This window comes from Callithrix jacchus, chromosome 19, assembly GCF_049354715.1.
Source record: "Callithrix jacchus isolate 240 chromosome 19, calJac240_pri, whole genome shotgun sequence".
NCBI classification, from domain to species: Eukaryota; Metazoa; Chordata; class Mammalia; order Primates; family Cebidae; genus Callithrix; species Callithrix jacchus.
Genome location: NC_133520.1, coordinates 22,390,130 through 22,418,024, shown reverse-complemented (window position 1 = coordinate 22,418,024; position 27,895 = coordinate 22,390,130). Strand labels below are relative to the sequence as shown.

The window sequence follows — 27,895 nt, the reverse complement described above, 5'->3', positions numbered from 1 at the left end:
TTAGCTCACATCGGGCCACTAGTGCTCCTTTAATGTGAGAAAAACCGGGAGGAGGAGGGGATGTGGACCTAAAACTTCAAGAGTGTCCATGAAGCATATGTCCTACCGCCCCACGCTGCTGCCAGGCCCGCAGGAAGATGACAGGCCCGGCTTCCACTCCTAAGGTCGCTGCCCAGTTCCGACGTCGGGTTGATCCTGTCATCCGCGCGACGCGAAGGGCACCCTCCCTGCGCTCCCGGGACTCCAGGAGGGGCCCCAGTGGACAAGGGAACGTGGCGTCGCCCACGGGGCGGGGCCCGGGCGGGCGCGGGGCGGGGCCTGGGCCGGCCGGGCGCTCCGCCAGCGGCGTAAACTCCGCCGGAGCGCGGCGGTGGAGCAGGTGAGCGGGCGGTGCTGGGGTGCCCAGGCCGGGGCCCTGTCGCCTGCGGCGCTGAGGGCCCGGGATGGGGCTGTGCCCCGAGGGCTCGGCCCTGCCCTCCGCAGGCCCCTGGCCGCGGTCCCTTCCCTGGCTACGGGGCTGCGGCTCCTGCGTGTGCCGCGCTCCTGGCCTCTGCGGCCAGCGCGGGGGCAGAGAGAAGAGAGTGCCCGGCGGGCGGCGGCTGGGCCGGCCCGGAACTGGGTCGTGGAAGGATAGCGGGAGCGGGTCTCTGGCCTCCGGCCTCACTGCGTCCCCACTTCCCCGCGCCCGCCTGCTGCCGAGCCCCAGCTGGGGGTGGGCGCGGTGCGAGCTGTTAAAGGGCCCGTGCATTTAAAGGAGCGGTGCACGTGGGTCTCAAGCCGTGTAGCAGGCGGGGGCGTTTTGTTCTTCCTCTCTCTCTCGCCGGAGACCTCCGTTGTGCCGAGTCCATCCGGCCTCCAACACCGGGCCCTCGGCATGCTTTCCCGGGAAGGAGGCGCGCTGGGGGGTCTGCTGGCACGTGAGGGGCAGGGCCGCAGGCCCAAGCCTAGAGCCGGTTTCTGTTAGCAGTGGTATTCGGCTCTTTTATCAGGCCTTTGCAACTGTGAGGAGACCGTGAGAAGCAAGCTTTTGGAGCTGAAGGAACCTGAGACAGAAGCTAGTCCCCACCCGAATTTTACTGATGAAGAAACTGAGGCCACAGAGCTAAAGTGACTTTTCCCAAGGTCGCCCAGGTAGGATATAGCAGAGCCAGGCTTAGTCCCCAGTGTCCTGGCTTCTAGATCTGCTGTCCATCCCTCTGAGCAGACCTCACCCCTTGGCTAATTAGATGAAATGTGCTTGTTTGTTGGCTTATATACCTTTGAAAGGTATGAAGGGTGTTGAGTGAAGTAACTGCATCCCTATTGACTGATGGAGAACCTGAGAGCATCCCGTAGAGACTGCTGCAGGCTAGACAAGTCAGAAGCGACAGTCTGGGCTGCCAAGGCTGCCTACAGAGTAACTTGATTAGGACCGACCCCAGCTTCCAGGAAGGCGGCACCTGATGTCTCTTTAGCCAATTCTGCAGACACCTGAGCCTCCAAGGCCTTCGGCCAAGACCTTTGGTGGTAATTAAAGGCTCAGGATAAGCTGTTTCAGGTGTGTGAACCTCTGGTTCTTCTCTGCTGAATCTGTTTGTGGGGAGGCGGTGACTGGCCCCAGCTCAGAGCTGCGTTCCCAGTCTCCCATCAGGCCAGCAGGACGCCCTGATTGGGCCTTGGTTTCCAGGGTAGAGGCCGGAGTGAGGGCCTGGGGGGGTGGGGTATTTGCTTTGAACTGGCATGGATGTTGTATCAGGCTTTTGGGGAAAACTCTGTACCCTTTGGTGTTGAAGTGACCGTGTGTCAAGTCTTAAGTGCAGCATGTTCACGAGTGGGAAGTGAGTGGCTTGTTTCTGTCTATTTGAAAGAGCAGTGAGGAGGAGGAGGAGCAAGGGCCAGGGGCTGCTGAGGTTCCTGGAGGTATGGTGCATAGTGTCATACCTGTCACCCCTCCCTGGCTGCTTACTGCTCCCCCACAGGGAATTTGCCTATTGCCCACTTTGGCCTTTCTCTGTTATCGATGTTAATAATGACATATCTCGCTTATGAGTTGGTCATATGCAATAAAAAGCCATCTTGTACAGCAGTTATCACAGTTATCTTAAGAATTTCAATGACACTGAAATAGTTTATTATTATCACACTTTTACAGAAGAGGAAACAGGTTCAGGGAGTTAAGTAGCTGGTCCAGTATGTGGCTTCAGTGTGTTAAGCACCAGGATTTGAACATAGCTGGCTACATTGTCTTTATCTTTTAAGTTTTTGCACAGGAGGTTTCCTCCATTCAACTCCTACCCCTGTCTCTGCTGGAAAGTTTCATGGAGTCTCCATGAGCAACTTCCTGACAAACAGAAAATTTTTAAAGAAACCAAAGCAGTGTGTGTAGTTCACATGCAGTGTGTCTAATGAGAACATCCCTGGCGGATTTTCAGCTGTTCCTTTGACTTTCGGACACTGTTTAGTTGGGGACTGATAAGACAGCAAATGTTTTTGCAAGTATTCCCAGCTGTTCTGTTCCCAGCTGCCACAGCTGCGGAAAGGCGGGGGGTGAGGCTGAGAGGCCTGCAGGGGAACATGTTTCCCTGGGCTCCAAACCTGGAGAAGGGATAATCATCATTTTAATGTCTGGAGAAGAGAATGATTTCATGCCGGGTACGGTTGCTCATGCCTGTATCCCAGCACTTGGATAGCCAAGGTGGGCGGATCACTGAAGGTCGGGAGTTCGAGACCAGCCTAGCTAACATGGAGAAACCCCATCTCTACTAAAAATACAAAATTTAGCCAGGCATGGTGGTGCATGCCTGTAATTCCAGCTACTCTGTAGGCTGAGATAGGAGAATCACTTGAACCCTGGAGGTGGAGGTTGTAGTGAGCCAAGATCATGCCATTGCACTCCAGTCTGGGCAACAAGAGTGAAACTCTGTCTCAAAAAAACCAAAAAAAAAAGAAAGATTTCACGTCAGTCCTCAGGAAAGACCAGATGTCAGCGAGGGAGATCATTTCTTGGTAGCCTCTTCACTGACTGGGAAGAATGGGCTACTTGTTCATCTTTGTGAAAATTCTAGAACAGGGGAAGAAAAATTCAAAGAGTACCCACCATTCTTCTATACCTTAACCAGAAACTTATTGGTCTCTTTTAAAAATAAAAGTGATACATGTTTATTCTAGAAAATTCAGGAAATTTTTTTTTTAAGACAGAGTTTCACTCTTATTGCCAAGGCTAGAGTGCAGTAGTATGATCTTGGCTCATTGCAGCCTCTGCCTCTCAGGTTCCAGAGATTCTCCTGCCTCAGCCTCCTGGGTAGCTGGGATTGCAGGCGCATGCCACCATGCCCGGCTAATTTTTTTATTTTTAGTAGAGACGTGTTTTCACCATGTTGTCCAGGCTGGTCTTGAACTCCTGACCTCAGGTGATCCACCCACCTTGGCCTTCCGAAGTGCTGGGATTACAGGCGTGAGGCACTGTGCCCAGCTGAGATAACCACTCTTAACGTGCATTTCCGTCCAAGCTCTGTTCATATACACATATTTATCTATTAGTAGAGGGAGGAAACAGGTGAAGTTTTTGTATCCTGTTTTTCTGTTATGCCTACAGAATTTTCCTTTTATTGAGTACTTCTGGAAAAGCAGATTTGATGGGTGCCTAGAGCATTTGAATTATTTATCCTACCAGTCCCACAGCAGGATGCTTTCCCACCCTCTCTTTTGGGCTAGAGAAACAGTGCCCTGTGTCCTCCCCATGCCCATATGTGGGCACTCCCCCACATGGAGCCAAATCAAACTGGGCAAGTAGCAGAGGGAGAGCATAGTGAGCCCTTGGGGCAGGAGTTGGGGGGCATGGCAGGAGAGAGACTGTCGAGAGTTTTGAGGTGACAGATGAGCTGCTGAGTGAGTGATAGGGAGGATTTCTGGACACATACCTGCCCATGGCGAAGGCACGTGTCTTGTGAGTGTGAGTGTGCTCCCAGAAAGCCCATGTGTTGTGTCGTGGGGCTGCCTGCATGACCAAACCCTGTGCACTGGGTACATGACCCTCACAAGTGCTGAATGGGCAGTTGGAGACCTGAGTTGTAACTGTGGCTTTTGGTCATGGAACATTAACTGATTACTTTTTCCTCCTAGGCTTCAGTTTCCTTAATTATAATATAGGGACCTGACTAGGGGGTATTGATGGCCTTTAAGGTCCTTGCCAACTCTGACATTGTCCTATGGATGTGCTCTTTTATTTGACAATATGTTCACGTGGCCATAGTGCTTGGGGCCGGGCTAGGGTGGATGGAAACTTGATCTCTGGGGCCTGGCCTTTGAAGCCAGTTCTTGTGTCTGGTGGTTCAGCAGATGCGTAATTTTCCAGCAGGCTTCCATGTCCTCTCTCACTGTGTCCCTCCTCCATTTCATCTCTTTAGAACTACCACTTGTTGAATGCCTACTGTATGCTGGACACTTTACAGGTTGTCTCTAGGTTTTACAATAATCTTGCAAGGTATGCCTGTTCTGCTTTTTACAGCAGAGGAAATGAGCTGTGTTGATTAGACTGAGGCCTCTCAGCCAAGGAGTATGTGGTTCAGCTCACACAGGTGGGCGATCCAAACCCTGTCAGTCTCCAAAGCCTCTGCTTTTGACCACTGACTTGCTGCTGCTTGTTTAAAAATAAATGAATTTCTGGGCCCTACTCCAGAGGGGCATGCTAGGGGCTCCCTCTCCCACTTCCCCACAAACCACCCTTTCCCCTGGCTGCTTCAGGAAATGAGAGAACTCTGTCTGGGCCCAGGCACTTCTGAGTGTGGTAGGGCTGATAGAGGTAAGTCTAGAGTTTGGCCCAAAGTTCAGGAGGTCCCATCACAGTGCACCTGGGCTTGTGGTCTGGGAGGGTGGCAGGTTAGTACCTCACAGTTTCCCTGTTAGACTCAGGCCCCAGCTCTGGCTGAGGCTAGGGAGAACCATCCCCAATGGTACGTGTTGCCATATGGGCCAAGATGAATGGACAGATGGATGGTCAGCTGGGACCAAATACATAGTCAAGTACCTAGGGCCAGGGGGAGAAGGGTGAGCAGGGAAGCTGTGGGCATTTGTTTAGTTATCACCTGACCTGAGCAAACTCTTCCTTATTTTAAGGGAGGACTGTGGGACTTCTAAGACATCAGGAGAGTGATAAGAGGGAGCTGTGTGACCATAGAAAGTGATGTGTTAAAAACCAGTGCCACCCTCTTTGAAAGTCAGGGAGCATCGTTCATTTAGCCTGCTGGGAAGAAGAAACCAGGTGTCCGGGATCCAGACCTTTCTGCAGCCCTCAGTGTTTGCGGTAAGTGCAGTGACTCCCAGTTTGCTCTTGAACTATCTTTTTCTGTTAGGATTTTCTCCATGGAGGCAGATTTCCATGGGGGTTTGCTGTGGCATTTTGAAATCTGTTTGCTACCTAGTTCCATTGGCCTTAAATGTTAACCCATTACATTTCTCTGTAATGAAAAGAAGGTCGAGGAAATTGGGTCACCGGGTTTCCATAATAATTGCAGGAACTGCTGACACAAGCACGGCTGGGGAGATTCTCTAGGTCAGACTCCCTTGGTTTGGCTAATTCAGCAGTTTGATCCCATTCCGCTGACTGATGGGAATATGCAGTGGCTTCCTTGGACATTTGATTTTGCATCCTAATCCAAAGCAGCTATCAGCCTCAGCACTTCCTTCTCGGAAGGCTTTCCAGAACATAGTCTGTACACTGGACACTTCCTTCTGCCCTCTCTGCGTTTTCCTGCCGCTTCCCCAGTCAAAGGGGTGCAGGGGGTGGGAGGTGGAGAAAGCTGGTTGCTGTGTGGCTGATGGGATTTGACATCACCCAGCCCCACCCCCACCTGCCTGTGACTCAGCCTCCAGGGAGAGTTCTTTGCGTCACTGGCACCCTGATGTGGACAAACATCTAGCAGTGTTGTTTACCTGCACACACTTGGCTGGTGAATTTTCCCTCCAGGGATTTCAAAGCACCAGCAGGCTTCAGAGCGGACTTAGGTGGCTTGCAAAGCAGGCCCTTAGGAATTCAGAGGGAAGCAGAAGTCATCCCAGATGCTGTGTTCCTTCAGGAGCCAGCTAAATCAGAGGAGCTGAGGGACAAATGAAAAAAGTTGGGCTTTGAGTCCCATCTGCTCCTCCTGGCCAGTGAGAGGGGATCTGGGAGGGGCAGATGTAGAGGAAAATCTGTCTGAATGTTGATGCTCATTATTTTCCTATAAAGAATTAATCACCTAAAACCCTTACAGATGCAGTCCATGTTTATTATAGAGACTTGGAAAAATGCAGAAAAATATAAAGAAAATAAAATCACTTTTGGTTCCACCATCCAAAGATACTCACTTTTAATGTTTTGTAGCATTTCTGGTCCTTCATATACATACATTTCATAAGGACACTCAGATGATTAGGTTTGTAAAGTTTTATGTTCTGTTAAATTTAAAACATCATGTCGTTTTCAGGTTACTAAATATTTGAAATAAGATTTTTGTCCTGTAATAGTCTCCATCAGAGGCATATATCATAGTAAAGAGTCAGACGTTTTGGTCATTTTTACTTTTTTTTTTTTTTGGAGAAAAGAGAAAGGAAGAAAAAGAAAAGAAAGAAAAAGAGAAAGAAAAAAGAATAAAAGAGAGAAAGAAAGAGGAAGAGAAAGACAGAGAGAGAACGGGAATCTTGCTCTATTGCCCAGGCTAGAATGCAGTCTAAAAATGGGTATTAAAAACCTCTTTTATGCTAATAAATGTGCTTAACAATGGAGACAGTAAGGAATAAGGGAGGAAAATAACAAACAAGTAGCCAACCAATATTTCATTTAAACCCGTGAAATGCTATGCAATTGCTGAGGAGTGATTTACTTCCAAATTTTGTGGTCACTATTAGAGTAGGTGTGATGTGATACTGAGGAAAATGTATGTTTGTGGATTTGGGGTGGAGAGTTCTGTAAATGTTTATTAAGTTTACTTATTTCAGGACTGAGTTCAAGTCCTGGATATCCTTGTCAATCCTCTGTCTCGTTGATCTGTCCAATATTGACAATGTAATGTTAAAAGTCTCCCACTGTTATTACGTGGGAGTCTAGGTCTCTCTATAAGTCACTAAGAACTTGCCTTATGCATCTGGGTGCTCCTGCATTGGGTACGCATATATCCAGGATTGTTAGCTCTTCTTGTTGCACTGATCCTTCTTCCATTATGTAATGTCCTTCTTTGTCTCTTTTGGTCCCCGTTGCCCCAAAGTCTATTCTATTAGAGATGAGAACTGCAACTCCTGCTTTTTTTTTTTTTTTTTTTTCTCCATTTGGTTGGTAAATCTTCCTCCATCCCTTTGCTTTGAGTCTTTGTGTATCCCTGCATTTGAGATGGGTCTCGATGCAGCATACCGATGGGCTTTGGCTTTTTATCCAATTTGCCTGTCTGTGTCTTTTGATTGGGGCATTTAGTCCATTTAAATTTGGGATTGATATTGATATATATGAGTTTAATACTGCCATTTAATGCTGGCTGGCTGTTTTGCCCATTAGTTGATGTAAATTCTTCATTATGATGATGCTCTTTACCTTTTGGTATGTTTTTGGAGTGGCTGATACTAGTTGTTCTTTTCTATGTGTCATGCTTCTTTCAGAAGCTCTTGTAAAGCAGGCCTAGTGGTGATGAAATCTCTGAGTACTTGCTTGTTCACAAAAAAATTTTATTTTTCCTTCACTTATGAAGCTTAGTTTGGTTGGATATTAAATTCTGGGTTGAAAGTTCTTTTCTTTAAGGATGTTGAATATTGGCCCCCACTCTCTTCTGGCCTGTAGGGTTTCTGCTGAGAGATCTGCTGTGAGTCTGATAGGCTTACTTTTGTGGGTAACCTGACCTTTCTTTCTGGCTGCCCTTAGTATTTTCTCCTTCATTTCAACCCTGGTCAGTCTAACGATTATGTGCCTTGGGGTTGCTCTTCTTGAGGAATATCTTTGTGGTGTTCTCTGTATTACCTGGAGTTGAATATTGTCACTCCTTGCTAGGTTGGGAAAGTTTTCCTGAATAATATCCTGAAGAATATTTTCCAGCTTGGATTCTTTCTCTTTGTCACATTCAGGTATGCCTATCAAACGTAGATTAGGTCTTTTCACATAGTCCCATATTTCTTGGAGACTTTGCTCATTCCTTTTTAGCCTTTTTTCTCTAACCTTGTCTTCTCATTTTATTTCATTAAGTTGGTCTTCAACCTCTGATATCCTTTCTTCTGCTTGATCAATTCAACTCTTAAAACTTGTGCATACTTCATATTGTGTTTTTCAGCTCTATTAATTCACTTATATTCCTCTCTAAATTATCTATTCTCGTTAGCATTTCATCAAACCTTTTTTGAAGGTTCTTAGTTTCTTTGCATTGGGTTAGAACATGTTCTTTTATCTCACAGAAGTTTCTTATTATCCACCTTCCGAAGCCTGATTCTGTCAATTCATCATGCTCAATTCTCCATCAGGCCTTGTTCTGTTGCTGATGAGGAGCTGTGATCCCCTGTAGGAGGAGAGACACTCTGATTTCAGGTATTTTCAGCCTTTTTGTGCTGGTTTCTTCTCATCTTTGTGGATTTACCCACCTGTCGTCTTTGTAATTGCTGACTTTCAGACTGGGTCTCTGAGTGGACATCTAGCTTGTTGATGATGAAGTTTTTTCAATTTCTTAATTTACCTTCGGCAGACGCCCCTCCCCCACAGAGCTGGACCTTCCTGGGTTCAGCTGTGCTCGCTGTGAAACACTCAATATTCAGTGCCTCCAATTGCTGTTTTTTTGTGGGGGCACTGCGCGGGCTGACAGCGGCATTGAGATTCGTGGCGCTTTTCTGCCTGGGAATCTCCCAGTCTGCCTCCCCACTTCAGTCCCCCCTTCAATCAGCTGAATGGGCGACTCTGCCTTCTCAGAGCTCCAAACGCCAACCAAAAGGGCACCTCACACTCTGTACTGAGAACTGCCATGCCGGGGCACTGGCAAAACAGCAGCGCCGGCCAAAAGAGTCGCACTGGTGACTCATGGGGCTCCTCCACTGGAAATCTCCTGGTCTGTGGGCAACAAAAATTTGTCTGGAAGTGTGGTGTCCACTCACTCTCTGTGCTTTCACTGGGAGCTACAATCCTGAGCTGCTGCTAGTCGGCCATCTTGGATCTCTCTCCTTTTTTTTTTTTTTTTTTTTTTTTTTTACAGTTAACACATATGTTTGTGTAAATTTTTGTATTTTCTTAGGACAAATTCAGAGAAGTAGCATTTGAGGATCAAAAGGCATGCTGTATTTAAAGTGTTGATTCTTTCCTTTCCGTAAAGCCAGTCCAGTTTGTGCAGGTAGTGACTGAGACCCAGTTTTTCCACACTCTCCTCTGCAGTGGGCATTGTTTGGGCCTTTTTCAGCCTGAGAGCTCTCTTCTCCCCATGCCGCTCTGCTGGTCTGAGATTTTTCCACCCCTCTTCCTTCCTAGTTGCTGTCTGATCAGACTCAAGGTATTCAGGAGAAAGAGCTGTTCATTCTCTCACTCTCCCATTCAACAATCAAGTAGTGCCAAGCAATGGGGGCTGAAGGTGGGTGGGTGAGGGACACTTGCCTTGCTGAGCAAGGAGCCTGGCCTGGTCGTGTGATTATAAAGCAGAGGCAGTGCCAGGAAAAGTCTGATGCTGGCTGAGAATCACCTGGGGAACGACCATCCCAAATGCAGATACCTGACACTAGGTGAGGATGGAGCTTGGAGATCTGCATTTTCAATAAGCAGCCTAGCAGAGTGGTAAAGAGCCCAGACACAGACTACCTAGGTCCAGGGCTAACCTTGAGCTAATTACTTTTTGAGCCTCTGTTTCCTCATCTGTACCATGGGGAAGAATAGTAGCGCCTTGCTCCAGAGTCATGATGTGTAGTGCCAGGTAAGGGCTCAGCAGGTGGTGGTCTACCTCTACCAGCCCCCAGTGGCCTGGACCACCTTTGAGAAACAGTGGTCCTAAGGGATTCAGCCTTTCCTAAGTTGGTGCCTCCCACCTGTCACCCTCACCCGACCAGACTAGAAGGGTTGTGATTAGAGAATACCCTTGCTGTGACACCTTGCTCTTTCCTGATTATTCCTTAAGGGCAGCCCCCTCCTTCCCTGCCTTCGTGCAGTCCTGGTCCTCATTGTTGTGGGCACAGCTTTAGGGGAGCCCTTGGAGGAATTTTTGGAAGTAGAATGAGGGAAGGAGCCTGCTCAGGGAGCATTTGCTTTCTGGTAAGGAGGCCGTATGTATGAATGACGTTTTGTGGGTTAAACAGCATATTTGGTAGTTTTCCCTTGTTTCTCCCTGAAGAGCTGTCAGGTCTTGATGAGACCAGGTCCTGGCACAGGGCAGGTGGTCAGTGAGTGTGGGCAATGACAACAGTGGTGACCAGATGCCTTTCTCCTGCCTAGCACAGTGTCACATGGAAAGGGTATGGCCCTTTAAGCCCACCCTCCCCAGCGCGACTATCACAGATGTCAGAGAACCTCTGCTCATGGAACTGCTTTCCAGGGAGTATCTTTTTTTGTTTCGTTTTGTTATTTTGAGACTGAGTCTCACTCTGTCACCCAGGCTGGAATGCAATGGCACCATCTCAGCTCACTGAAGCCTCCACCTTTCAAGTGATTCTCCTGCCTCAGCCTTCCAAGTAGCTGGGATTATAGGCATGCGCCATCATACCTGTCTAATTTTTGTATTTTTATTAGAGATGGTTTCACCATGTTGGCTAAGCTGATCTTGAACTCCTGGCCTCAGGTGATACACTCACCTCGGCCTCTCAAAGTGCTGGGATTACAGGCGCGAGCCACTGTGCCCTGTCCCAGGGAGTCTTATGAGCGGTTGACAATTGAATGGAGAAGTGGAAATTGGAAGGACTTGGTTCTACTTGGTCCTGGATCCCTAGCTTCTGCATCTTCACCCACCCATCAGCTCCCTTTCTCCTTTAAACAGGCATCGTTGCTCTCTTTGTGCATTGCTATTTGAGAACCTACGAAATGCAACATCCTCTGAATGCTGCAGCTGTTGTAGGTCTGAAGAGTGAGCCTGCCCTCTGTCCTCAGGGGCTGCAGCCTGTGGCTTTTTAGGTACAAGGACTCTCAGAACTGCTCCTTCAGTTCTAGCAGAGATAAGTCACTGGAGCTTGAGAGGCATGGGAAGAACAGAGGGAGGAGACCGCTCCCCTGTTCATTCACACCCAAAACAAAACTATCGTGCTAGGAAAGATGGTATTAAAAGAGCCACCTGTACCTATGGGATACATAGTCTCATATCCCATCCAGCACACTGCTCCAGTTGGAGTATTATGATTTAGCTTGAGGAAATGCAGCAGCTCTTTTGATGCCCCTCTTTGAGTAAGAGTGAACTCCCTGTTGCCAGAGTGGATAGTGAGGGAAACCCTATGTCCAGGCAGGAGTCTGCTTAGGATTTATCTACTGAGGCTGAGCCAGAGGAGGACCTTAAAGTTTCTTCTCTTCAACTTCCTTTATTTATTTTTGTAGAGATAGGGTTTTGCCATGTTACCTAGGCTGGTCTTGAACTTCTGGGCTCAAGCGACCCATCCGCCTCGGCCTCACACGGCCCTTCTCCGGAATTTTTACCTGGTAGTTTCTCTCATTTCTGTATGATGAGGGAACTAAAGCCACAAACTTTCCAAGGTGTTGCTGCTCTTTGGGGATGTGAAGCTGTGCTCGATTTGTATGGATTTTGCTGGTTCCCAGGACTTCCCTGTGGCCCTGGGGTCTAGTCTGGGAGGATGCTGAGTGAAGAGGGAGGAGGGCCCATACCTCTTTTATAAAGGCTGCTTTTGTAATGTTCACTTTAGTTACATCTTCCTCCTGGTCAGAAACCTTCAGGGGCTCGCCTCTGCTGCATTAAGCTCTTACTCCTCCGTCAGGCAGACTCCTCCCTGGGTGGTCCATCCTACCAGGTCCCCACACTTCAGTCACATCCAATAGCTCGATATTGTCAGGACAGGCTGTGTTATGTTCCCAACTCATATGTTTACTTAAGTGGTTACCTCTTTCCAGAATGAGCCACCTCCTCCAGCCTCTGCCTGGTGAATATTCCTAACCTTTGCAGCTTCACCTCCCTCTTATTTCTTGTGACCTGAGGCATCTGCTCCTGACAACTGATAGACTCTGTTCCCCCCTAACTTGAGGGAGCATTATCCTTATCACCTCCCTACTGGCTTTTATCTGGCTTTGCTTCCTGCTGTTGTTACTCCTGTACCGGTTTTATCTGTCCTAAACAGAAGGTGCTTCAGGCTGGGGAGCTTATTCATGTTGAAATCCCTGCGATGGAGGTGAGCAGAGGCAGGCTCTGCCTGTGCCTGTTGTTTGGGGATGGAGTGAAAGTCCCTGTTGGAATAATCCAGGCCATAGCCAGAGTTGCTGTCTTCAGAAAGAAGGGCAGCCACAGGTCTTGTTAAGGGAATTGAAACTGGCTGACTTGGTGGAAAGAACCTGCCTGCTTTGTTTAAAAACACATATAACCAGATATAGTGGTTCACACACTGTAATCTCAGTGCTTTGTGAGGCTGAGGCAGGAGAATCACTTGAGGCCAGGAGTTTGAGACCAGCCTGAGCAACAAAGTGAGACCTCTATTTCTACAAAACATTTAAAAAATTAGCTGAGTGTGGTGGCATGCATCTGCAGTCCTAGCTACTAAAGAGCTGAGGTGGGAGAATTGCTTGAGCCCAGGAGTTTAAGGCTGCAGTGAGCTATGATTGCACCACTGCATTCCAGCCTGAGTCTCCAGCAAGACCTCATCTCTAAAAACAATATAAATCACATAGATTTGGAGCTTACTTGGAGACGAACCTTCAGCAGAGAGCAGACCCGCTATGTTTGCCCAGGGTGTGAAGCTCAGCCCTGAGGGTCTCTGGACAGCAGTAACTCAGCCCCTGTCCCCGTCTTAGTTGTTGGCAGGGACAGTGAGATTTGACAGGGGTTGTCTGAAGCTCTTCCTAGCCCCCAAACCTGCATGTATAGATTTTGGACTGCACTGGGTCCCGGATGTGGTACTACTATGTAGAAACTCCACTTGGCACTGTCTTATGAGGCAGGTGTCCCTCTTGTGGTCCCCTTTGGCCTTGGCCTTCCCCTGGGTCCCTCCCTCAGTGGCACTTTCCACCCCACATGCCTGCTCCCTTGGCTTAGGTCTCCACTTCCAACTTCAGCAGACTTGGTCCTCAGACACCTCCCAGTCAGCTTCCCGATTTTATCCCATAGACACTCAAAGGGTGAAATTCATGGTCTTTCCTGTCTTGGTCCCCACCTGGCTGCCGTTCTAGACTCTGTTTTGTCCCCTGCGTCAGGTCCTGCTCCTGACCTGACCCCTCCTGGACTCTGCCCTCATTTGCATCCATCCTGCTGCTATTTTCGGCCCTCCTCACCAGCCACAGTCTTCTCTGGGGGTCACTTTCCCTCTGGTCAGTGGCCAGATTGACTTTTGTAAACCCGTATCAGGTCTTATTTGTCATGATTGTCCTCATGGTGTTGTGTGTCTCCTTAACGTGGTGCCTGAGACCCTGCTCACCTCCGTGGCCAGGGTCTCACGGACCCCGGCCCACAGTGTGTGGCCCTCACTGGAATATTCTCTGTGCCTTCTGCCCTTCCCTCCTCCTGGGAAAACCTGTCTCTATCAGATATGCTCTTCTCTAGAAAACATTCCTGATCTCTAGATTTGGTTTTGCCTTTGTGCTTCTGCACCTACCATGTAACACCTGGATTGTATCATTTGTCACATTAGATGATTTTTGTTTTGTTTTGTTTTAGACAAGGGTGTTTCTTACTCACGTTTATATCCCTAGAGCCCAGCACGATCTTTGGTGCATAATAGACATGCCACAGATGTTTGCTAATTGAACAAATGATCAGATGTGAGTCACCTCAGGCCGGCCCCAGGCAAGGCCACTGCCACCTCCATGGTGGCTCTCAGGGCCTCTTGCTTTACAGCAGTCGTTTGATTGACAGGCATGTCTTGTAAGCTTGTTGGGCAGGACCTGTGTCTAAGTCTCCAGGCTGCCTCCAGCTACCCCCTTAGCCCTCTACTGCCTTCATCTCACAGGAAAGTGGAACGAGGTCCTTGTGCTCTTTTTTCCAGGTGCTTCCCGAGGCAGGGCTATGCTAACATTCATGGCCTCTGACAGCGAGGAAGAAGTGTGTGACGAGCGGACGTCCCTGATGTCGGCTGAGAGCCCTACACCGCGTTCCTGCCAGGAGGGTAGGCAAGACCAGGAGGATGGAGAGAACACTGCCCAGTGGGTAGGCATCAGCAGCTGGGGGGCTCTGGGGCTCCTGTACCTTTACAGGTGAAAACCAGACATTCATTCCTCAATAAGAGGGAGAGGGAAGTAATGATGAGGAGTGGCCAAAAGGGTGGGTGGCTGGCCGTGGTCGATCTTCCATCTGCAGGGCTTTATAGGACTCTGCACATTCACAGCCAGTGGACTTGGCAGTGGGCTGAAGGACGCCACCCACTCTGCCCCCTTAGGGTTCCCTTGCTCATGCAGGTCACCGTTTCCACTGTAATGGGAGAGTTCGTTTGGACGCCTGGGTGCTAGGACAGGTAACACAGAAGCTTGGGGTGGTAGCAGGGGAAGCTGCTGGAGGGGAAGCCGCTTTTGGCAGGTGGCCAGACATGGTAACTGAGGAGTCCCTGATGCACAGTTGAGTTTTGAGCTGGGGATATTTAGGCTGCTCTGTGATCATCCAGCCCCCAGGGGAGGAGAAAGAGTAGGATATCCTTGGGAGAGCCACTTAGTAATGCCCTTTCTCTCCCAATCAGGGTAAAACATCTGAATTTGCCTGAATCCTATTCTCTGTTTTGCCCATTATAGAATTAAAAAATGTTGGCTGGGCGTGGTGACTCACACCTGTAATCCCAGCATTCTGAGAGGCCAAGGTGGGTGGATCAAGAGGTCCAGAGATCAAGACCATCCTGGCTAACATGGTGAAACCCCATTTCTACTAAAAATACAAAAAAAAGAAATTAGCTGGACATGGTGGTATGCGCCTGTAGTCCCAGCTACTCAGGAGGCTGAGGCAGGAGAATCTCCTGAACCTGGGAGGTGGAGGTTGCGGCGAGCCGAGATCGAGCCACTGCACTCCAGCCTGGGCCACAGAGCGAGACTCTGTCTCAAAAAAAAGAAAAAAAATCTCTGTGTGGACTGTTTTCTTGCTGCCAGTCTTAACCCTGCTTGCTAAAATTTGAGCTCATTTCTTCATGTTCTCCTTGAGAACAGAACGGCCGTCCCTGAGCTCTGAGTAAAGTCGCAGCAGCTCAAGGCCTCTCGGCTGCTCGGCAGTCTTTTCTTGCTGGTTTGTTATCTCTGGGAAGTCTTGTACATTTTAGTTGTTTCAGTTTCTGTTCATGAATAGTCTTCCTTTCCTTTCTCAGCTGATGTCTAGATCGGGACTCTCTGCAGAGTCATGCCCTTTCTTTCCTGATCAGAGTAAAAGAACTGACGCAGCTGCCATTTTCAGTTTTGGTTGCATTTGCCTTTGTCTGTAGCTGCTGATCTCATTAGCAAGGCAGCCCATGACCCTGACTTGCCACAGTCCCAGAACACAACTTCTTACAGATGGGATGTGCCAGTGTCTGGCAGGTGTCCTGCCTTCCCTTGCTACCTCCTCATTTGTGCCTGGACATCTTTTCAGAGCCTGCGTCTTCCCAGATGCTTAACGCTGTTCAGCCTCTAGTTCAGAGCTGCAAATTTACATGCTTGATTGTGTGGGGCAGAAAGTTCAAGGTAATTCTTCCTCTACAAATTCCCAGTATCTTAGTCACACTAGGAGAGTGTCCCTGTGCACTGACTCCTCTAGCTAGTGATTGGTCAACCAGAAATGGTTAGCGTCTGTTTTCCTTCTGTCTCCTGGCCTGTCTCCTCCCACATCAGCGTGGCCACGTGAATGGAATTAAGTGACATCCTGAGTCCCTATATTAGGAAGGGGAAAGTTCCTTTGATGTGTTCCAAATTCATTATCCATTAAGTCTTGGGCCTGCAGACCATGGCAGCCTCCCTTCCTTCATTTATGATGCTTCATCCAGCTCTAAATTTTCTCCACTCTTGTCCTCATAAACTTTTCACATGCCTTAGAAATTCCAACACTCCCACATCTAAGCTACAGCTCCTCGTCGTATCTGGAAAGCAACATTCAAACTTTTCATTTCTGGTTCTGAAAATCCATGCACTACATGGATAGTCTGCCGCGGGGGACATTCCTCAGCCTTCACGATGTGGTTTCCCGCAGAGAAGCCAGGAGAACGAGGAGGACGGTGAGGAGGACCCTGACCGCTACGTCTGTAGTGGAGTTCCTGGGCGGCCATCAGGTCTGGAGGAAGAGCTGACTCTCAAGTATGGGGCGAAGCACGTGATCATGCTCTTTGTGCCCGTCACGCTGTGCATGATCGTGGTGGTAGCCACCATCAAGTCTGTGCGCTTCTACACGGAGAAGAATGGACAGCTGTGAGTTAGGGGCCGGGAGGCACAGGGCAGGGTGAGGGCTGAGTTGTTGGGGGCAGCAGCCTGTGTTAGTCACTGTACCTGTAGCTCCACACCAGCAGTGGTAAAGAGCAGGGAGGGAGAGCTGCCCACGTTCACAGCCTGACTCATCACCTCCTGGATTGTGACCTACTTGGGCATGTTGTTAATGTCCCTGTGACTGTGTAATGGGTTAATAACGGGGTTACTGGGAGAATTAACCAGTGAAGGGCTTAGAAGAATATGTGCTGCAGGCGAGTGCTCAGGCAGGCTGGATCCTGCTGCAAAGCATTGGACTCTGTGTTCTTAGTCCCAGACCCTGGGCATGGCCATGCCACTGTCCTGTGTGACCGCAAACAAATCACTTCCTCTCTGGGTCTCTGCTTCCCTGAATATGAAAGAAGGTGGTTCGACCAGATGATTTCTCAGCTTACTTCCTGCCTTGTGAGGAAGACTCGTAAAGCCTTTGATTTATTTTAGTAAAATACATGCAGAGGCAGCAGCATAGACAAATGAGAAGCTTCCCCACGTCTTCCCCTCCCCTCCCTGTGGTCATCACTGCTAAGCACCTTCTCTAAACTTTTCTTTTAAGTTAGGGACTTTTTGTTTCATTTTTTGCGTGTTGGTTTGGTTTTTTGTTTCTTTTAAAGAAAGGAATAAGGCCAGGTGTGGTGTCTCATGCCTGTAATCCCAGCACTTTGAGAGGCTGAGCCAAGAGGATCACTTGAGCCCAGGAGTTTGAGACCAGCCTGGGAAATGTGGCGAGACCCTATCTCTACAGAAAATACAAAAATTAGCCAGGTGTGGTGGTATGCACCTGTAGTCTCAGCTACTTGGGAGGTTGAGGTGGAAGGAACACCTGAGCCCAGAAGTTGAGGCTACAGCGAGCCATGATTGCACCGCTGTACTCCAGCCTCGGCCACAGAGACCCTGTCTCAAATTTTTTTTTAATTAGAAAAGAAGTAGAGAAGGAGGGCCCCAACCTCAGGAAGCTTATGGTCTATGGGGGATTCAGCGCAGCACAGGTGAAGGCGGAGAGAATGCAGCCAGCAGTGTGTTTGCACCAGTCCAGGCTGGGGAGAGTGAGGTTTAGTGAATTGCTTCCTGGCTCTGCTTCCTGAGCTTATAAGCTGCAAGGGCAGTGTTGGCTCCTGCTGGTAGGGGGTGGGGTAGCAGCAGGTGGAGGAGTGCTAGGCTGGATGGGGCTGGTGGAGAGGTGTGAGTTGGGGAATGAGAAGTGAGATGGGTGAGACAAGTGCCTAGGGAGCTTTTAATCCGTGTAGGGGTGGGGAGGGCAGTGGTGAGGTCATCTAGCCCTTGTCCCCACTACTGCACTGGGCCCAGTCAGCAGGCTGAGAGCCACAGGTCTGTGGTCAGGATGCCAGGGAATGAGCTGGAGGACAGAAACTGCTCATAGGGGTGGTGCCTGTGCTCCATCAGGGCAGCACATGGGTGGCATGGGCATCCCAGGCACCTCCCCTAGCAGGACCAGAATTGCTCAAGGTGGGGAGCCTCGCAGAGCAGGCAGGGCTGGGAGCGTCAGCCCCTTGCCTTCTCCCTCAGCATCTACACGCCGTTCACTGAGGACACGCCCTCGGTGGGCCAGCGCCTCCTCAACTCCGTGCTCAACACACTCATCATGATAAGTGTCATCGTGGTTATGACCATCTTCTTGGTGGTGCTCTACAAGTACCGCTGTTACAAGGTGAGGCCCTGGCCCTGCCCTCCACCCACCCTTCTCCCTCCCCATCTGCCCCACACCACGGCGGTGAGGCCCATGAAACAGCCATCTTTAAAAAACACAGACCAGAGCAAAATAGACCCTGATTTTTTGTACTCCTTCCCACCCCATCCTGTCTCCCACCATGGATGACCTAATACTGTTGTCTTTTATTTTTATTTTTCTTTTCTAAAAAACATGGTCTCTCTCTGTTGCCCAGGGTGGAGTGCAGTGGGACGATGATGGCTCACTGCAGCCTCAACCTCTTGGGCTCAAGAGGTTCTCCTGCCTCTCAAATAGCTAGGACTGCAGGTGTGCACCACCACACCTGGCTAATTTTTAAATTTTGTTTGTAGAGGCTAGATCTCCAGTATTGCCTAGGATGGTCTCAAACTCCTGGACTCAAGTCATCTTCCCACCTCAGCCTCCCAGAGTTCTGAGATTACACCTGTGAGCCATCACATCCAGCCTGTTGGCTTTTAAATTTACACACGATCCCACTTGAGTTCCTCACTGCAGTGTTAGAAGCATCATTTCTCATAGTCAGAAGTTAATTTTGCTTTGCTTCTCTTTCTGAAGTTCTATTTTAGGCTCTCCTCACACTGATACTTCCCCTGAAGATTTATTTTTATTTTCTCTTTTCCTTTTCGGGCAAGGATGTGCAGATGCCATGCTGAGGTCTTCCAGCCCTGGGAGACATTTGGGTTGTACCTGCCAAATACTGTAGATTTGTCTGTATGTCATCTAGGCACACTGGAACACAATGCTTGTGGGCAGAGACTTTCCTAGCCTTGGCTCCAGAGCCTAAAACAGTGCCTGGCAAGTAGGAGATACCCAGCATTACTTGTCCTTTCTAAATGGACAAGTAGAGAGGTGGGGAGACCGCAAGGCTTTGCCAGCAGACCTGAGGGAGTCTTGTCTGCATGCACTGCAGGGTGACCTGAGGGGAACTCCTTGGATTTCTGTGCCCTCTTTATCTGTAAGGTGGCCACCTGATCCCTTCCAGTGTAGGCATGAAGTTGCCTAACAAAGAACATCATTCAGGTTCGGGTATTGGTCCCAGCATCCTGGGGGCCTTAGGATTTGTGGCATTTGGGGACATCTTGTGATTGTCCCATTTCTGTTGTCTAGTTCATCCATGGCTGGCTGATCATGTCTTCCCTGATGCTGCTGTTCCTCTTCACCTATATCTACCTTGGGTAAGTGTCAGATGAGCAGCAGGGTCCCTGGGATCCCCTCTCCCTGTGGCACCAGTGGACATGGGCAAGAGGACCTGGGCAGGAAAAGGTGACCGTTGAGCTCTAGTGCTCCCCAGTGCCAGCCATTCCAGGACCGCAGGCCTCCAGGGCCCTCTCTTGGCACAGGGGAGTGGGAGTGAGGCTGCATGGTGGACCACACATTTCTGTCTTGTTTCTGATTTAAAATGGAGCCTTCATAGAGAAAATTTACATTCTAATGTTTAGGCTAGGCCTGGGTGCTTGCTTCCTGGTTTATGGGAAAAAGTATCTGTTCTATTGCCCCTTGACTTGGGATATCAGCCTGACCTAGGGGCCAAAAGAGACTGGAGGGACAAGAGAAAACACTTTCTCAAGGACCTTTCCATACGCACAGGGTCTTCCAGGTCATGCCCATGCACATTTCTGTGACCCGTTCCGAGCATCCCCACCTTGTTCTAGAAAATGTCACAAATGGTAATTTGTAAGGACAGCGACAGTTGGGGAAGGAAATGTTAGTAAAGAGGGCCAGGTTGGGACTGGGTGGTGGCAAACTGCTAAGCTGTAACGTCTCCACTGAGTCCCACCCACAGGCTCCACCTTGGTCTTGCAGGGAAGTGCTTAAGACTTACAACGTGGCCATGGACTACCCCACCCTCTTGCTGACCGTCTGGAACTTTGGGGCAGTGGGCATGGTGTGCATCCACTGGAAGGGCCCCCTGGTGCTGCAGCAGGCCTACCTCATCATGATCAGCGCACTCATGGCCTTGGTGTTCATCAAGTACCTCCCAGAGTGGTCCGCGTGGGTCATCCTGGGTGCCATCTCTGTGTATGGTAGGTGGGCAGCAAGCCTGGCCAGGGCAGTGGGGCTGGTGTCCAGGGCCAAGTCATCCTCAGCACTGCACAAGGAGGACAGGTGCTGATGGGCTTGTGTCCCTTCCTGCAGAGGCCTGGGTGGTCTCCCTCCTGAGGGAGTCACCTTTGTAAAACATAGTGGGGTCCACTATTTCTGGAACACTCCTGGTAGCACTGAGCTCATCATTTTCTTTTTTTTTTCCCTCACAGTGTGAGATGGAGTGTCACACTGTTGCCCAGGCTGAAGTGCAGTGGTGTGATCTCAGCTGATTGCATCCTCTGCCTCCGGGGTTCAAGTGATCTCCTGCCTCAGCCTCCCTAGTAGCTGGGACTATAGGCGTGCACCATCGTGCCCAGCTAATTTTTGTATTTTTAGCAGAGATGGGGTTTCACCATGTTGGCCAGGCTGGTCTCAAACTCCTGACCTCATGATATGCCCTCGGTGATATGCCTTGGCCTCCCAAAGTGTTGGATGACAGGCGTGAGCCACTGTACCCGGCCCTCATTTTCCATTATTACTGACTTGCTGATTGAGCATGTGCACCACTAAGCACTGAACGTGCTGTAGGTGCTGTGTTCCTGAAGACAGTTGTAAGTTCTTTGGGCACAGTGCCTATACATAACCTCAAATGTTAGCTGCTATTTGATATTAGCATGATGATCATTACTGGTATTGTTACTTCCATTTTAATGTTAAGGAATTCGAGGCTCGGGGAAGTGGGACTCCTCAGCCTGGCCACCGTGTCTTAGGTGCACAGTTCCTCCGTGCTTGCAGTTAGCTGTGAGGTCCTGCTCTGGCTCCACCAGTGCCTGCTCTAAGTTGTGACTGGAGAGAGAGAGTGTGGGCTGGCAGCCCAGCAGCAAGGCACAAGAGCCCTCCACCCAGTGCTCTGTGCTACAGGGCTGGCTGTTCTTTGGGGGCGGCTGCTTGGGGATAACTTGACAAGGATGTCTCTGTGTTCCTAGATCTTGTGGCTGTGCTGTGTCCCAAAGGGCCTCTGAGAATGCTGGTAGAAACTGCCCAGGAGAGAAACGAGCCCATATTCCCTGCCCTGATATACTCATGTGAGTGGGCCCCCTGTGCCTCTGCCTGACTCAAGGTCAGCAGGCAGCCTATGGGGGGACAAGGGGCTGCTTCCTGGCCGTGGCTTTCGGAGTAGACTATGTAACACCCTTTACCTGAGCAAAGAGGAGTTGGCCTTGGTGATCCCAGAAGGGTCTCTACTTTCAGAAACCAGGGAAGGCAGTATCTTGCTATTATACAGTAAGAAGCTTAGAGAGTTAGGACAGGAAGCGGGCATCTGCTGGGATACGGCGCAGCCCCTGGCTTCATCCCATCCATCCTCCAGCGGCATGCTGTGGTGTGGGTCGCGTTCCTGTGAGCCTGCAGCCACCCTTCAACTCTCCAGGCTCTTGAGAAGGGACTTTGGAGTGGGATTCTTCAGGGCAGGGGTTCGGGGAGCAAGGAGCTCCTGGGCTTCCTTGACAGCAGCGTGCTTGATTGGCATTAATCCTAACTGAAGGGAAGGCACATGGGATGGCCCCTGGCCTCAGGGTCAGTGTGTAGAGATTTGGATTTACACATGCACTCAGCAGAGGCACATCAGGTCCCCACTTTGTGGCAGGCACTGTGCTAGGCATTGGGGGACCCAGCAGGAAAGAGACCGCAGGATCCCAGGCCTCATGGAGCTCACAGGCCTGTGGTCATGATGCCCTTGGTCTGTTGATGGCGGGGCTTAAGTAGACAGCCTGAATTTCTGGGGCTCTGGTGTCTGCAGGGTGGCCTGGGAAACAGTTTATGGAACAGCTACAGAGTGCTAGATATCTCCACGTGGTTGAGGAATTCAGCCTGTAGAGGAGAATCGCCCGCAGCGTGGCCCCACAGGAAAGCACATTCCAGGCACACTCTGAGGATGAGCGGAGACCCTGTATGGAAAGGCAGTGCCAGGACAGTCGTGAGTGTCCCAAGGCTCTGGGGATTCACCCATCAACAGTGAGGTCCTGGCTCTGATAGACCTGGTTCTTCTCACACTGTAGGAGCAGAGACAGTGACAGATACATGCAGGAGTCAAGAGGGAGTAACTCTGACCCCTCCCACAACGACCTCCTAACAGTGGAGTACGAGCAGATAGCTGCAGGATGGCGGGATGGAGGGTCCTGTGCAGGCTTTCTGGGGCACAGACTAGCCACCTCCCCCAGGCCCTGCAGGCAGCCACTGTTAGCACTGCCTGAGGCATGAACCTTTTCTCCTCCCTCAGCCGCCATGGTGTGGACAGTGGGCATGGCGAAGCTGGATCCCTCCTCTCAGGGCGCCCTCCAGCTCCCCTACGACCCAGAGATGGGTGAGTATTTGAGGGACTGACAGCCTCTTGTCACTGGGGGGCAGCTCCCTACCTGCACCCAGCTCTACCCAGCCTGGCCTCTCTGGGAGGCAGAGGGAAGGGTCTTTTGAAAACCAGCCCTCCCGTACATATGTGGCTTGGAGATTCAGCAACTGTTGGACCCTCAGTCCTCTGTCAGCCTCTGTTGCTTCGTTCTGGGCATGGCTGGGTGGGGAAGCCCTGACGTCAGGCACTGGTGCTCTGGGGGACCCCTTCCTGGAGCTTTGTTCCCAGGGAATGCTCTCTGACCAGCTCTTGTCTCTCTCCCTTGTTGTCCCGTCCTCATGGCGATCATGTCATCATCTTTTCCTGGACACCCAGAAGAAGATTCCTATGACAGTTTTGGCGAGCCTTCATGCCCTGAAGTCTTTGAGCCTCCCCTGACTGGATACCCAGGGGAGGAGCTGGAGGAAGAGGAGGAAAGTAAGGTGCCCGTGTTCACACGACCTGCTTCAGCCTGGGGTGGGAGTGGAGGCAAAGGGTGGAGGGGGGCATTGCGGGGGGCCCTTTTCCCATCAGAGGCATCTCTGTGAAAGTAGGAGATGCCTGCAGCGCTGGGGTCTTCCCATGTACTCGTCTGGCATGTACTGAGTATGGACCATGTGTCTGCACTGTGCTGGGTGAGGCCCGGCCCTGGTGGGACCTGCAGGCTAAGTAGTCATGGGCACTAATAACACAGACTCCAGAAGCCAAGGACTGTGAAGAGGGCCATAGAGGGCAAGACAGTATGCCATGGAGCTTCTTGACCTGGTTGGCAGGGGTCAGAGAAAGTCACCTGAGGAGGTAACTGCTGAGCTGAGCTGAGCTCTGAAGGTTGAGTCACAGCAGTCACTAGAGGAGAGGAGCATGGGGTGGGGAGCATTTCTGGACAGGCAGACTTGGGAGTCAGAGGAAACTGGGGCAGAATACAGAGAGCAGACATGGGAGAGACTTGCAGACAGGCCAGGAGACATGCTGAGATAGGGGTTCATCTTGGCGTCAGTACACAATGCCCAGCCAGTACCCAGTGCCAGCCCACTGCAGTGTGCCATGCAGCACCCTGGAGCAAGGAGACACTGCAGTGTAGTAACAGCCCCTGGCTTGAGAGGTGCCTTACGGGAGTAGCCCGGTGGCAGTAGCCTGGCATACAGGACTCCAGTGACGCGGGAGGGGCAAGCTGGAGAATGATCACCGTGCAGTAGGTCTGGAAGGAGGAGCAAGGTGCGCACCCTGCAGGCAAGCTTGGGGGAGGTGTTTATTCCAAGGCCAACTGGTGTGCTGCAGACCAGGAGTTAGCACAGACCCCACGGGACCCACAGGACTGGCTTCCCTCCAGACACCAGCCACAAACTCTAGGGGGTCTAGAGGCCACTTGTACTTCTGACTGGCTGCAAATTTACGGCTCTCATGACCTCCCCTGGGTCAGTAACTTGCTGGAATGTCTCACTCAGGAAAGCACTACACTTAAAATTGCAGTTTTTGTTGTTGTTGTGTTGTTTTGTTTTGGAGACAGGGTCTTGCTCTGTCATCCAGGCTGGAGTGCAGTGGTGTGATCGTGGCTCACTGCAACCTTGACTTGCTGGGGTCAAGTGATCCTCCCACCTTGGCCTCCTGAGTAACTGGGATTACAGGCACATGCTACCATACCTAGTTTATTTTTATATTTTTAGTAAAGACAAGGTTTTGACTTGTTGCCCAGGCTGGTCTTGAACTCTTGGGCTCAAGCGATCCACCTGCCTTGGCCTCCCAAAGTACTGGGATTATAGGTCTGAGCCACAGCACCTGGCAAAAATTAGTTTTATTATAATAGATGCAACTCAGGACCAAATCAAGAGACACAGAGCAAGTGAGAGGGCCCCACATGTGTTTTCCTGTGTCCTCCTGGGGAACAGGACATGTCCACCCTGCTATTGTCCAGGGGAGAGAGAAACAAGGCAACACTGTGGCTGAGAGGGGGACGGCTGTCAGGATTAGGCCAAGGGTGGTGTGGAGGGGTCCACGGGGAATGTGGCGTGGCTTACCAAGACTGAGGAGGGCATCTGTGTGGGAGACAGGTAGGGCTTGCAGGACATCTAGAGGGACATGTCAGCAGGCACTGGAGCCAGGGAAGAGCTCAGGGTTTGACACTGGGAGTTGGAGCCATTAGCCACGAATATATTGTCAAAATCGGGCCCGAGAATAGTAGCCAGGGACGGTGCAGGGTCAGGGTCCTGCACAGAGGTTACAGAGGAAGGGAAGGTGTGGTGGAGGACCCTGAGGAGTAGTCAGAGGCGGATGGGTGCTATGGGTGGCATGAGGACTGCAGGTGTCCCCGGGGTCCAGAGAGCATTGGTCAGGACATGGGACCTGGTGCCTCTAGGTTCCTAAGGTGACCAGGAGGTGAGTTCAGGGTTCTTTTCAGAGTCCTAATGGAAGAAGGAGGAGTGATGAGGGAAGGGAGCCCAGTACAGGAAGAGCTGTCTGTCTAGGACGGGCAAGACTGGAAACTTTTCGTTAGGCTCTGAGAAGGAGCTGGCTAAAGGGAAGGAGTTGAGATCAGAGAGGAAGCGATGTTGATGGATGAGACTAGTTGGGGGAAGGATGGACACTGGGGCCAGGGCAGAGGCAGGGTCTGCCCAGGAGCGGGAGGGACACCTTTGGGGCTGGAAGAGAAGGGGAGGTGGGCCTCCATGGTTTGTGTCTATTGCATAACCATTTTTATTATCTACAGTGAGCAAAGTTATTCTACAAACCAGTGTCAGGGACCATTGTACTAAAGAAAACAAACTTGAGAGCATTTTGGAAGCTCTAATTTCCTGATCAGTCATGGGTAGGCTAATTCTCAGTTATGTTTACCTATTGTGAGGGGAAAGGGTCTTTAGAGGACCTCTGTCTTGATGTTATATGTGCTTTTGAATGTACTGAAATTAAATCTGTAATTCAGACTTCATACCAAATTGTGCAGCAGTGCCGAGCTCCAAGCCATGCATTCCTGTTTGCTCCTTCCTTTATTCACCAAGTGCCCGGCACCAGTTTTACCTGAGTTTCAGAACTGCCCAATTTTCTTTGCCCAGGTTGTAAGTCACCCAGTCCACAGGTGTCCCCTGCTTTCCCACTGGCCACAGATTTGGGGAGGCAGCCATCCTTGTCCACAGCCCACGTGGCTGCTTCTAGAGGCCGGGTGGGCTGGGCTGGGCAGAGAGTCTGTGAGCACCTCCTCAGCATGGGTCCGCTGTCTCTCCTCGTGCAGGGGGCGTGAAGCTTGGTCTTGGGGACTTCATCTTCTACAGCGTGCTGGTGGGCAAGGCGGCAGCCACGGGCAGCGGAGACTGGAACACCACGCTGGCCTGCTTCGTGGCCATCCTCATCGTGAGTGGCTGGGGACACGCCCAAGTGCCCCCTAGTGGCGGGACCCCCGGGGTACCTATCTTGGGGGGTGGCAATTTTTATTTCTTCTTTTCCCTCTGAGGGACAAGAGCAGGGAGGGGCTGGAAGGGTCGGCTTGAGACTGAGGCTCACAGGAGGTGTGCTCCATCCTGCAGGTCACAGTGCATGGGAGGGTGAGGAGAGTGCTGGTCCTGGCGTGGTGGAGCACACAGCCTCCAGGCCGAGGACCCAGCTGACAGCTTTGTGCAGTGTTGATACCGTTGAGGTGGTTGTGATGACATCAGGTTTACAGAAAAGTGCTTAAGGGCCTTGCCCGTGGGCACAAAGCTAGTGAGGACCGTGTTTTCCCCTCCTCCATGCCACTGAGACACAACAGGGTGCCCCATTACTGTGAACCACAGCAGTGAAATGTGGAGTTCCCTGTAGTCAGTTAATGTGGCCAGATACACATGATGGGGAGATGTCCTGCCGTGACTTCATCTCAGAGATTTCCCTGTCACGTTAGAGGAGGTGGAGTATCTGAGCTGTGCACTTGGTATTCTGCCCCTTGGTGAAAACCCTGGGCATGGCGTGGTGAAGGGTGATGCTCCAGTGTCCAGATTTTGTTTCTGCCCACAAGTGTATCAGGGATGGGATGATGGACCCAGCCTCCTCTACCACCAGTCTGCCTAACCTGAGTCCTGCTGCCCCAAGGGTAGAGGAGGCACCCTGGTTCCCTGTCCTTACCTGGACCACTGCCCTCGTCAGCCAGGTCAGGGGAGGATGGGCCTGCTTCCCAGGGGCAGGTTGCATAGCACCTCTGATTCCCTTGGTGCCAGCTGCTGAGAATCTCACTGGCATTTCGGTTGAACCCACCTGGCTGTCATATAAATACATGTTCTCTGAGGGCATCTTGCCATCCTGTGTGACAACTGCAGCTAGACAGGGGAGGCAGCAGGGCCTGGGGGCACAGCACCGCTCCAGACGTCAAGAGGCCTGCCTTCTGGTTCACTCACTCACAGGTGGGAGTTCTGATGGGGATGAGAACTTCTGCCCTCACCACCTCAAGAGCTGTTGCAGGACCAGGGAAGATAATGGGGTGGGGTGTCTAGCACCATTGTCCGGCTGGTCTCAGAGCAATCTCCTGCACCCAGGGACTAGACTATGACTCCCAGCTCCCGTCCACACCGGGATCACCACCCTCACTCTCCCCTCCATGTCCCGCAGGGCTTGTGTCTGACCCTCCTGCTGCTTGCTGTGTTCAAGAAGGCGCTGCCTGCACTCCCCATCTCCATCACGTTCGGGCTCATCTTTTACTTCTCCACGGACAACCTGGTACGGCCGTTCATGGACACGCTGGCCTCCCATCAGCTGTACATCTGAGGGACGCGGTGCGCCCCAGGCCGCAAGCTGCAGGGAATTTTCACTGGATGGAGTTGTATAGTTTTACACTCTAGTGCCATATATTTTTAAGACTTTTCTTTCCTTAAAAAAATAAAAAATGTACCTGTTTACTTGGTGAGGACAAAGCAGAACCAGCTCTTTGGTACTAGCTGTTTGATCACCAGACTTTGGTTCCCCTCTGGTGAGTGCCTCACTCCACGGACAGGAAGCACAGCAGGTTTATCCAGATAAGCTGAGAAGGTCAGGTCAGGGCGGGAGAAGAGCATCCGGCACGCCCCCGAGGGCCGAGATGCGTGAAGATGTGCCTCTGTTCAGGACCAGGACTGCGTGCTTGGGAGTGGCCCCTGGCACCTGGGTGCTCGGGCTGGAGAAGAAAAGCCAGTTCCCTACAAGGAGTGTTCTCAGTGCTTTGCCCGTGATGTCCTTGTTATTTTATTGCCTTTAGAAACCGAGTCCTGTTCTTGTTATGGCAGTCACACTGCTGGGAAGTGGCTTAATAGTAATATCAATAAACAGATGAATCCTGTTGGAA

The 27,895-nt window shown here is 50.9% G+C and overlaps 2 protein-coding genes across 39 annotated transcripts in view; one reads left to right on the top strand and one right to left on the bottom strand.

Moving 5' to 3' along the window:
- LOC118149565 (uncharacterized) overlaps positions 1 to 748 on the bottom strand; it is a 99,176-nt gene extending 98,428 nt beyond the window's left edge. For all 20 annotated transcript variants that reach the window (XR_004737142.3, XR_013529787.1, XR_013529789.1 and 17 more), the window contains exon 1: positions 107 to 748. Coding sequence is in view for 4 of the 20 variants with exons in the window: in XM_035281524.3 (XP_035137415.3) it covers positions 107 to 748 (642 nt within the window). In the remaining 16 variants the exon portion in view is untranslated. The remainder of the gene's footprint in view (positions 1 to 106) is intronic.
- On the top strand, positions 334 to 27,895 carry PSEN2 (presenilin 2). 19 transcript variants are annotated; one of them, XR_013529770.1, is made up of 13 exons: positions 334 to 379; positions 990 to 1,131; positions 5,095 to 5,281; positions 14,086 to 14,246; positions 16,236 to 16,450; positions 18,029 to 18,170; positions 19,317 to 19,384; positions 20,013 to 20,233; positions 21,221 to 21,319; positions 22,513 to 22,596; positions 22,960 to 23,063; positions 25,844 to 25,962; positions 27,187 to 27,895. XR_013529770.1 is itself a non-coding variant. In XM_035281516.3 (13 exons), the coding sequence occupies exons 4-13, from the start codon at positions 14,106 to 14,108 to the stop codon at positions 27,340 to 27,342; spliced, it is 1,344 nt and encodes a 447-aa protein (XP_035137407.1). In that variant the 5' UTR covers positions 334 to 379; positions 990 to 1,131; positions 5,095 to 5,281; positions 14,086 to 14,105; the 3' UTR covers positions 27,343 to 27,895. The 19 variants fall into 19 exon arrangements, 11 of the variants coding, with proteins under 11 accessions (XP_035137407.1, XP_035137404.1, XP_035137411.1 ...); XR_013529769.1 differs by having other exon boundaries at positions 22,957 to 23,063; XM_035281516.3 differs by having other exon boundaries at positions 22,960 to 23,058.

Excerpts from the sequence above, each read along its gene's own strand:
- PSEN2 (XM_035281515.3), top strand. The coding sequence starts at position 14,106 with ATGCTAACATTCATGGCCTCTGACAGCGAGGAAGAAGTGTGTGACGAG. Across the intron at positions 14,247-16,235 it reads GAGAGAACACTGCCCAGTGG|AGAAGCCAGGAGAACGAGGA; the intron begins GTAGGCATCAGC and ends GGTTTCCCGCAG. Across the intron at positions 25,963-27,186 it reads GCTTCGTGGCCATCCTCATC|GGCTTGTGTCTGACCCTCCT; the intron begins GTGAGTGGCTGG and ends CATGTCCCGCAG.